This window comes from Astatotilapia calliptera, chromosome 18 (genome assembly GCF_900246225.1).
Source record: "Astatotilapia calliptera chromosome 18, fAstCal1.2, whole genome shotgun sequence".
In the NCBI taxonomy this organism is placed as follows: domain Eukaryota; kingdom Metazoa; phylum Chordata; class Actinopteri; order Cichliformes; family Cichlidae; genus Astatotilapia; species Astatotilapia calliptera.
Genome location: NC_039319.1, coordinates 9,023,998 through 9,034,972, shown reverse-complemented (window position 1 = coordinate 9,034,972; position 10,975 = coordinate 9,023,998). Strand labels below are relative to the sequence as shown.

The window sequence follows — 10,975 nt, the reverse complement described above, 5'->3', positions numbered from 1 at the left end:
AATGTGTTAAATGGCTATCCTTGGCCTTTCTTTTTGTGTGTGTGTGTGTGTGTGTGTGTTGATTGCCTTTTGCCTGGTGAAGGGGTTCTTGTGCAAAGAGGTATTTGTGGTGTCGTTTTTGGGGGCTGAGCTGAAGTGGAAGCCGAAACAGTAAGGCTGCTCAACAGATGCTGCCTGATACAGGTCGTACGTAGGCCAGTGGAAACTCTAGCAGTAAGAACAAAAAATATATTGTAACTGATTGCTTTTGCTGCCTGCTCTAAAGGTGTTTACCTTTCAGCGCTGCAGTGGTGTGGGGCGGTTTAGAGGTTGGCCAAGAGGTGAGCCATGCTCACAGGTTTGTTCACCCCAGCCTCTGTTGGTCTTTTCTGTCTCCCCCCACCCCAATGTTCTGCAGTCTGCGGTGCTATAACCTGTCCCGTCATTAGAGGGCAGCCTTGTGCATGTTTCTCTTATTTTGTATTGGAGAAAAGAAAAATAAAGCCAAAAATAGTTTGTTTGTGCATTTAGGTCTGTGTTGTTGTGGGGGACAGGGCAGAAGAGGAGGCGCATTGATCATTTAGATGTTCAGATTACATTTGTCGTGGTGATAAGTTATGATATTGTATACTTTGGCTGGGAGGGTTTTAAGGGGGGTGTGTGTGTGTGTGTGTGTGTGTGTGTGTGTTCAGAGGGGTGTTGGTGGCAGTTGGGTTGTCAATAAAGATTACAGACAATCCAAAACCGCCAAGTTACTCTTGATTTACTTCCTTAACCCCCTCTAAGCTGTGCGGTGCAATACCTCAAATTTTTACCAATGCTAGCTAAATGCTCTGTGTGCAAACTAGCCCCTCTCCAACCAAGGATGTATTTTGTATAAATATTCTCAAGTCTTTGGTTTCGAATCACAGGGCGCCATTTCCCTGCCTGCCCTGTGATTACAGACCGATGTTTAAAATGTCACCACAGCGGTATCTGCATCCCCAAGATATGGACAATCTGCCTTTACTCTGGTATAAAACAAACAAATTGAGTTTTATTTATTAAATTGTAAATATGTAATACAATTCAAGAAAATTGCTTGGTCCTTGTCTGTTCAATATACTGTTTCTAAGCTCCGATCTTTTGTATGTCTCAAATTGTTTTTATATGTATTTTTTACAATAAATATGTGTGACAGATGTTTTGTCCGTGTCTGTTTTGTGTATATATATATATTTTTGTTTTGGTTAAGTTGTCAAAAATGTCTCCTTGTTTGTGGAGCTTGACTGCGGCGCCTGCTTAAGCATATGTGTAGATTTCAGGAGTTACATTGGACATGTCATCTCCATGTGAACAGAAGGAGAGGAATCTCCAAAAGTTGATACTGTTCATGTGGACGTAGCGTTTTCAGTGGGAGAAACACTTCGTCACTCATCCAAGTGACTTCTTCAGTCTCAGCTGACTGCAGGTTTCCTCAATCTTATAAACAGAAGGAGAGGCATTACTTGTTCTTTAATAATTAATGTAAAGTAAGCAGAGGAAGGTGTTTGGTAACTCTTAAGCCATCGTTGGCTGTTCTTGTTTTTTTTCATCCCCCAATAACAAATAATTCCTAAAAATGATGAAAAACATCCACAATGGTGATGTCCTTAAGGTGCAGAAAAATGCATTTTGACCATTTTGAAAATTGCTGCTAAAATGCATCTGAGCTACTGAAGCAGATTTGTAAACGACATCACATTTCAGCAAACAAAATGCATAAAAGTAGCACGATTTCAGATACGCTTCATGGTCCAACTCTCATGACTGAAACCAGGTGTAAACAGAAGATATTTATGTGATTTGAGCTAGCAGGGAAAATACATAAAGGCAATGTCCCCAAAAAAGTCTGTCATTTTACAGTGAGAGATTATTCACAAGTGGGAATACGGTCAAGACATTTACCAATCTTCCCAGTAGTGAAATGTCCCAACGAGGTCCTGCCCAAGGACTGACTCTGCAATGCTCTGAGAAACTTGAAATCTAAGAGACCAGAGGCCTCAGTTAGCATGTTAAATGTTACAGATCATTATGGTCCGATCAGAAAAAGCTGAACAAGTGTGGTTCTTGTTTGGAAGGGTTCCCCAGAGCAAGGTTAATGTAGTTAACCAAAAATAATTAGATGTGAAAAAACATTTTATAGGACACATCTGTAGTTTTAGGATCTGTTACTTTGGCAAAAACTGTATTACAACAAGCCTGCTGAGGCACGCGTTTATTGAGTTTCTAGATGTCTCCAAGACTGTGAGTCATCAGCTTTCAAAAGGTTCTGTGTTCTTACTTTAATACTTGTACTGATGCTCCGAAATCTTACTTCTGACATTTACCCTCCGTAATATAATTAAAAAGAAAAACTTACACGAATAAAACTAAACATTTTGTGACAATAAAAACTAATTTGAAACAGGAAAACTACGCTGGAACTTAAACTGAATTAAAAACAAAGTGAAAATAAAATTAAAAACCAATTAGAAAATACAAAACTATAATAAGTTAAATGAAATTTAAGGCAATTTAAGGCAACCTATGAACCAGAGTGTCTACTCAGCTGTATGGCTTTATCACATTTATATTTAAAGTCCTAAAAGAAACAATAATTGGATTTGTATTACTGTCGTAGGCTGACTTAAAGACTGCCACTTATTTTACAAAAATCATCAGTAACAAGCCAGCATATCAGTTATTTCAGGCTTATATGCATATGTGGCAGACAGCAAAGTGCACACTGCTGAGCATAGAAGAGGTTTGTGAGAACCAGACAGCACAATGAGGAGCTTTTATAAAGCACAGTACACTGTGTTCAGGTCAGAGACATTATAAGAGCGAGACGTGGCACTCAAACAATCCTGAATTTAAATGCATGAGTAATTCAGCAGCAGTAATAAAAATCAAATCCTTCCAATCCTTATTTCAGATGAAAGTCACCAAACGTTTTAAGCAGTTTTGATCAGATTTGCCTGGAGATTCCATACATGCAATTTTTGTGTCCTGTGACCACCAACATTACAGTTAATTGAAATAATGCTTTAAAATAAATGTCCAAGTATCTAAACTAGCTCTACTGTAGCTCCTGCAGCTGGTACCTGCAAGTCCCAGCACAGCCCAACCATTATGCAATGGTATGGGTCATTGTGCAATGAAGAAAAACATCACACAGTTCCCATTTATGAAATCTGAGCTTTAAGTTTGTGATGTGGTCATTTCCAAGTTCCGAATTTCTGACTTTATTCTGCATTAAATCTAAAAATCAGGGAGGGCACAACATGTTACTGTTGCATTTAAAAGCATGTTTTGTGCCTTAGTTCTTTTTACAGTTGAAACCACAACATCCCCTCAGTATCTGTGAACTGAAGCTCCCAGCTCTACCACATGATGCCCCTCAGCTATTTCCTCTTCTGCACTCGACGTCACAATTGAACTCTAAGCTTGAACTGCTCCAGAAATTGACCTGAAGAAAGTAAAGTAACTTTAAATTTTTAGGAAGTGTCCGGCAGCCAGTGTTACAAGAATCACAGCATTTGTCGGGGAAAGAATGGATTTTCCTAAATATCAACACACACTATAGTTGTTTTGTATAAACACAATGAAAATGAAACTGAAAAGAGGCAGTGATGTAAACAGACCTGAAAATATACCACAACCGTCTTCAAAACTATAAGCTATGTCATAATTTAAAAATAATAAACCTGTGAAATAAAAGCTATCACTTAAATAACAACTCCTCTTAGTGTCTGTTTGTTCATTATGGTTGTGTGTGTATATATACTGTTTTTAATTAAGGACAGCAGACATTAAAAATAACTGAAGTAAACACAAAATATTTTGTGTTGTCCCAAAAGATGAATATTTATCCTAGTACTTTTATTTTCTTGAGGGAAATGTGAGCACTGAATGAGCTGTCTGGAAATAGGTTGCACACTTATTATTGCAATTACAGTCTATGCCTGACAGCAGCAGACAAACTGAATATGTGAATATTTTCAGGACAGCTTTCCAAAGACAAAATATTACCCCAGATTTCTATGAATATTGTATTTAGTTAGCATTTATAAATACTATTTTAAAAAAGAACTATTTGTGTTATACTTTAAGTACTTCCTCATAATTTGAATAAAACCAGACAATTATGAATGTACTCATGTTCAAGCACCTGTTTCTACATTTGCACACATAAGCAATACTTTGAACCACAGACAGACAGGTAAAAAAAAAAAAATCACGTAATTCTTTGTTTTTACATTCATCAGGTCCCAATTAGCCCAAATAGCAAAGAGAAATTAAAAATGCATGCCATGAAAGAGTTCGGGTCTTAGGAGGTTAAAGTGAATGAAAGTTTAACAGATTCAAAATGAAAGCAGAACAGTCAGTAGCTTCTGATCACATGATTCGAGAGGCTGACTGCTGGAGTAAGGACTCAGCAAATTTGCTGCAGAAGGAGAAGCCTGGCCATATTGTCACAAACTGCAGTTTAGGTAGACTGTGAGAAAAAGGATACGGCAGGATGACGGCAACAAATGGCAAACCTTTATTCAGGTTGCAAGCAGTCCAGGAAACAAGTCCAAAAATAGGGGCAAACAGAAGCCAAATCAATGCAGAGAGAAGGCACACAACTGAGCAACTAATGAATGATGCAGCCACTATGTCAAAATCTAAGGGAAAGGAGAGGACTATTTATACATATAAGGTAATCAGGGAAGCAGGAACAGCTGGAGGAATGATACACAGGTACAGACAATCAGGACAATGACACAGGGGAATATGTAAAAATCAATCATTTTTACATTTTTACAGCACTCAATTCTGGAAGTTCAGACTGAGGAGGACCCTGGGAAGTCCTTGGACACTTTAATGGCCAACGATCTGTTAAGAAACAAAGGAGTTTTTAAACCCTGTCAGTCATCAGAAGGTTTCGCCACTTTAAAGTGGAAGGAAGTGAAACTCAATATCACGTAAGTAAAATATACAGCTGCCATCGTCAGCCTGTCCAGGTTTAACGTGTAGCCTTCATCACATTAAGTACTGTGGGATTATCAAGCAACAGAGGTAGGAAGAACAATAATTTACTCTCTATTATAGACCTATACTACAGTATGTAAAAGGTAACGTCCTGTGTACCTGACACCAGTGCTTCTCCTACTGGTAAAAACAACTGTTTGCAAGTTTTATAGTTTACTTAATTTGCACTGTTCTTGTTTCATTTAATTATCTGGACTGCTTTTTCTAAATAAGGCAGCATTATTTCATTCATGGATCTGATCATGTCTAATTTCAGACTCTTACTTTACTGATGTTGTGATCATTATTTAAGTTTTGCTGTGTTTAGACGTTCAGATTCTTGTGGATGTCTGATATGATTTCCACTTGTAGTGTGGCCAAAAACCTGAAAGGTTTAAAAGGCCACCATGACTCTGGGTCAGTTCCCTTTATAGACTTCTAATTCAAGTGTCCATAAAAACAGATTTCATGTAAGATGCAGCAAAAACTGAGCTCTGTCCATTAAACACTTCATTGTCTACAAGTAGTCTTAACTTAAAAAAGATCAAGGATATTCCCAGCAACAGTTCATTTGTAACAAAATGAGCTAAAATAATATTGTGTAATGTGCATTAAACTTAAATGAAGTAAAGTAAGGTCATTTGTGTTCAAGTGTTTAATTTTTAAGTAAAGACAGCATGTCTAATTTTAGTGTGAAAACTGCAATATAGTTTGCAAAATAAGTTCAGTTTAATTGTGTATCATAAATCTTTTAGCCAACATCAGCTGACACAACACCAACTTTCCCACGGTAAATGCTGAAATCAAACATTTTACTTCTCAGTGCCCACATCATTCTTGTGTAACAAGTCAGCAGCAAGCCTGGATTTTTTTTAAAAAACAATCTGCATCTGACTTGCAATGCTGTGCATGACCCTTCTGTCCGCATTCAGAATTATTGCAGCTATTTGAAACCAAATATATGAGTAGAAATATTATTTTAGTAGCTCGGTTACTGATTTTAATGACGTCCTCGTGTTTTATTGTATTTTTTTAAACCTTGCACTTTCCACTTGTGCTGATATACATGCCACAGCTGATGTTTACTTGAATTTAACTTTTACATTTGGTTCCTCTTTTGTCACTGACTTTCAGTTTTTACCAGAATGTCAGCAGACTCCATCACTTCCAAGGAGACACAGCACGATCCCGGCTCTGATGTCCCCTCAGCATCGATGCATTCCTACCAAGAAGAGCAGCCTCCAGCCTACTCTGAAGCCCCACCAGTGTACAAACCACCTCAAATCTCTCGTTATGAGTCTTTCCATGACATAAACCCACAGATATCATCAGAAACGACTCCGCTGGTGTCCTCATCTTCCTTTGATGACGAGATAGTGAGGAAAGGGTTTATTAGAAAGGTTTGTACGCTACGTTTTGAACGATAACTCTAAGAATCCACCATAAATATTGAAAATCTTTCTGAGACATGTGCGCCAAGTACTCTTTGTATTTGCTGCAACACAACAACACAAAACTGTTTTCTTTTGTTGTTGTTATGATCAGTAATTTTAACTCCATTTAGCTATAAAATAAGTAATATTATGCACCTTAAAAAAATCAGACTAAATTAAATGAGTAAGTCAACTTTCTTGCCCCTGAAAAATGACATATTATTCTATATTCTGAAACTGAAAATAACACAAACGCTCATAAAAATAAAGCAATTTTTAAAACTAAAAACTAGACTGAAACAATAAAAGAGGAAAAGAATCAAAAAGGAATTAAAACATACAAAACTTAAGTAACCCTGAATTTCACAGCCAGTTACAGGAAGCCGTAATGGCACGTCAACATAGCAGCCAGATGTTTTGGTCGGGTCTACTTTCACACAACAGCCACTTGGAGTGGGAGAAGTTGGGTGTTTCAAATCCTGTTTACTTTTAGGGAGCTGTTTATTTTATGAACTGGTAATTGCAGCACGTGGTAATCACATGTTACAGTTGGCAAAATCAGGAACTATTTTGTGCCTGTATGCGGAAGATTAAGGAGGCTGTTTCTCTCACTTTCTTCCTGAGCACAAATAAGTAGATTTGAGAAAAGAGAGAAGTCAAACTTATTTTCAAGGACCACACAAGCATCCTTGAATTTCCACGCCCTCCCTGAGCCTGCAAGGGTCCTTAACGGGTACTCCAGCTTTCTCCACAGTCCAGAGACCCACACTTTGGTTAACTGTTGATATTGAACAGGCCAAATGTGATCGGCTGCCACTCTGTTAGGATGGCCACAGATTAACAACCTCTCCAGGTTGTATCCTGCCTCTCACCCTATGATAGCTGGGATAGGCTCCAGCTGCTAAGTGACCCTGAACTGGATAAATTGAGGAAAATGAATAGATGATCTACATACAACCCAATTTGAGTGGGACTAGCCAGTAAAGACATTGTATAACAACCCATCTTTATTTTAATATAGAGAACTAAAAGTATGTTTTAAAAACAATAACACTTAATGAACCCTGCTTCTGCAGATGATACACCTTAAAAAAGTGTATTGCTTAAGTTTATTGCTATTATAATTCACAGCGACTGTTGAAAAGCACAAACTCTTCACATTTACAGGTTTCACGCACTAAACATTGATAGTATTTTACTCTGTGATTGAAATAATGTCTCAAGATCTAAAAAATACTCAACTTTTAATATTCTTTGACTCCAGTGTGATGAAGTTGGTGTTACCTCACCAGGTACTGTATGCATTTTACTGAAAAATCAAAGATTTCTTTGGGCCATCCTGGGGGCTGGTCTGGGGTCTTTGGTGAGCCAACTCTGGCTCCAGAACTGCATGTTTGACACCACGTTTATAATATTTCAAAGCAGCCTCTGACTAAGGAAACAGTTGACATTGTTGGACTAGTTCTTCTTTGTTAATGTGAGTTAAATTTAAGGAAAAACATTTGCAGTTTTCTTTTACAGTGTAGTTACTTAGTAATAAAGTTGTACCGGTAATTTAAAAAACAAAACTCAGCCTTTTCTCTTTTCCGGGACAGGTTTTTAGCATCGTGACGCTCCAGCTGCTGTTCACCTTCACTGTAGTGTGCGTGTTCACCTTCTCCAGCGTGGTCAAAGAGGCAGTGCAATCAAACATTTGGGTATATCTCAGTTCCTTCATCGTCTTCGTTGTGGTCGCCATCGCCCTCAGTTGCTGCAAGTCCTTCAGCCAGCATCACCCGTGGAACATTGTGGCACTGGTGGGTCACAAATAACAAAACCATGTATCAAATGGATATGAAACACGGCACAGTCACATTTTTGGAAAGAGAAGTGAAATACTTTGGACATGCAGTCAGGATGGCACCTCAGCTTGTGAACCACTTAACTAAAAACTAGAAGTTAAAGTATAAGTGCTAAGTGCTCAGCAATAACTTTGTTAAAAAAAAGGAAATAAAGGTCAGAATAAGAACAACAGCAACAAAAAAAACCACTGATGACTTTTGTCAAAGATTTAGACTTCCACAAACAGATAGTAAATGTTCTGGCACTTATGTAGCACTTTTCTATTCTAACTGAGAACTCAAAGCTCTAAATGACTTGTGAAAAGTTTGCTTTTTACATTTTCCAAAACAAAACCTCTAAAGTTTTCTCTAAAGGGCAGCAGATTCACTGAGTGATTTCAGGTTTGGTTGGCATGTTAATTTAGGACAGGCTCTTCCTGTTCCTGTTGTTGTTAAATACTGCACATACAGCAGAGCAAAACGCAAGCAGAAGCTCACTGCTGCACCTTTTCTTTTAAAAGCACTCATTAAGTGCATTCATGTCTGAATGCATGGCAAGTGTATGAATGAGTGTGTGTATAAGAGAAAAAGAAAAAGCCTTAAACCAAACCTGCTCATGTGTTCTGCTTTCTTATCTAGGTCACCTCAACCCGGCAATTCCTGGAAGAGACTGGCAAACACAACAAACTAGAAAAGCAGAGGCCAAAAGGCCACATTGCCCGAATATAAAAGTTTGTTTTTTCAGTGTCGGAAACAAGCATCCATACCTGAAGACCACATTCACACAATTTCTTTCTGGCCTTGCTTCTTGTACATGTTCTGTTCTGTTTTCATTATTTGATATGTTCTTATTTTTTGTTTTGAGTGAAAATAAGTGGAAAATGTGTTTCACGTGTTCTGGAGATGTTTAATGCACTTAATTTTCTACCTCCAGTTTGTTGTCACTGTGAGCATGTCATACATGACGGGGACCATCGCCTCCTTTCACAACACCACTGCTGTGATCCTGGCTATGGGAGTAACGCTGGCCATTTCTATCTCAATCATCGCTTTTTCAGCGCAGGTGAGACCGTCAGGCTGTGCAGAAGCGCTACATTTGAAAAGCTTTCTTCTTCTTCTTCTTCTTCTTCTTCACCAAAGCAGAGTGCATATTTCTCAGCTGACTTTGAAGTCAGAACTCTGAAAAGTTTCTGTAAAGAAAATCCACAGCACATCAGAATAACACAAAATGCATGCAGTGAAAAATGTAAGTGAAAGGGAAGCTGATTAACTATTTGGTCATAGATGATTTTAATTGACTGATATTTGTAAGACTGATATCGAATATTCTGATATTTGATTTTTTTTTCTTTCAGACACACGAAACATAAATAGATTCCCCTAACATTCATTATCTGTATTTATTTATTCACTGCTTTACGTTCTGCCCGACTCTGCTTGGATTAGAGGGTTGTTTTGTTTGTGGCGTTTCCAACATGTGTTGCCAGCAGGGAAGTTGCAGGTTGCCCTCTGGTGGACAAACTATGCAACTTCACCACTCATACCATGGTTGAAGGATTCCATTATTATATTTTTTTTTTAATATTCATTTATAAATACCGATACTGATCAGCCCAACCAATAGTTTTTTTAATCTCCCCTCTATTTTTTAATGATTAAGCAATCTTTCATTTTAAAGAAAATTATAAATCACTGGTCCCGGCTCCTTCAGTGCAAACATTTGCTAATTTTGCAGGGGTTTTTTTATATCACAGTAAATTTAATATTGCTCATATTGTAGATTATTTCTCATTCAAGACATTTAAATACATCAACATAGTCCCTTGGAGAGTATGCAAACACTTTTTCCTTGCATTTGAAAGATCTGAAATGCCTTATTTTATGAGACTCATATGCTTCAAGTTTCAAAAGATTAATATTTCACATGTTCATTTCATATGTCACATGGTTACTGTGCACTACAGAAAAAAAATCTAAATAAGATTAGACACTGATAGATTATTTAATAATGACATTCATGTCTTTATGTCTTTCTGTTATTTGCAGACTCGCTATGATTTTACTTATTGCAACAGTGCTTTGTTGATTCTGGTCGTGGACGTCGCCATGTTTGGGATATTTTGCACATTCTACTACAGCTACATTGCTGAAGTTATCTATGGATGTCTGGGAGCTCTGTTGTTTTCATTGGTGAGAGAAGGAACAAGATCCAGTAAGGTCCACAGGTTTTCGAATGAGGACACTTTTAAAATACAACAACAAAGAGTTTCAGCTTTAATTCAAGGAGTTTAAATAAATCTGCATTAGCTGTATTTTGTTTAATTTAAAATACAGTGTATTTTAATATAATTTGATCGCATTTTTCTCACACTGGTTTAAATCTCCTCCTCTGCCTCTCTTAGTACCTGGTGATCGACTGTCAGCTGGTGATGGGGAGGATGGCCTACAGTGCAGATCCAGAAGATTACATCAACGCTGCTCTCAGAATCTACCTAGATGTAGTCCTAATTTTCCTCTACATCCTGGGGAGGAGGTGAAACTGCATATACAAAACAAACGGACACTTCAGACTGTGGATTAAAATGTCCTCTATCATTATGTGCTGTATATAATCTCCTCGCATCATGTCACACACAAAAAAAAAAAAATCTGTTTGCATAGAATCTTGTCTTTGTCTCAGATTTAAATCCATTAAAAATCAAACAAAAAAACCCCACCACACTTTAT

The 10,975-nt window shown here is 37.6% G+C and overlaps 1 protein-coding gene and 1 long non-coding RNA gene across 4 annotated transcripts; one reads left to right on the top strand and one right to left on the bottom strand.

Annotated features, from left to right (window-relative positions):
• The first annotated feature begins 4,296 nt into the window (after window positions 1-4,296).
• Window positions 4,297-10,960, top strand: LOC113010817 (protein lifeguard 1). Of its 3 annotated transcripts, XM_026150039.1 has the most exons (7): window positions 4,297-4,684; window positions 4,792-4,949; window positions 6,130-6,395; window positions 8,024-8,224; window positions 9,183-9,311; window positions 10,295-10,460; window positions 10,651-10,960. In XM_026150039.1, exons 3-7 carry the CDS (start codon window positions 6,141-6,143, stop codon window positions 10,827-10,829), a joined length of 930 nt encoding a protein of 309 aa, XP_026005824.1. In that variant the 5' UTR covers window positions 4,297-4,684; window positions 4,792-4,949; window positions 6,130-6,140; the 3' UTR covers window positions 10,830-10,960. The 3 variants fall into 3 exon arrangements, with proteins under 3 accessions (XP_026005824.1, XP_026005826.1, XP_026005825.1); XM_026150041.1 differs by having other exon boundaries at window positions 4,297-4,949; window positions 10,295-10,438; XM_026150040.1 differs by lacking the exons at window positions 4,297-4,684; window positions 4,792-4,949 and adding an exon at window positions 4,958-5,043.
• LOC113010820 (uncharacterized) lies at window positions 8,161-9,239 on the bottom strand. The gene is made up of 3 exons (XR_003270389.1): window positions 9,177-9,239; window positions 8,859-8,918; window positions 8,161-8,221 (listed from the first exon to the last, which is right to left on the bottom strand). It is a non-coding gene; the product is annotated as an uncharacterized LOC113010820 (long non-coding RNA).
• Window positions 10,961-10,975: the final 15 nt, after the last annotated feature.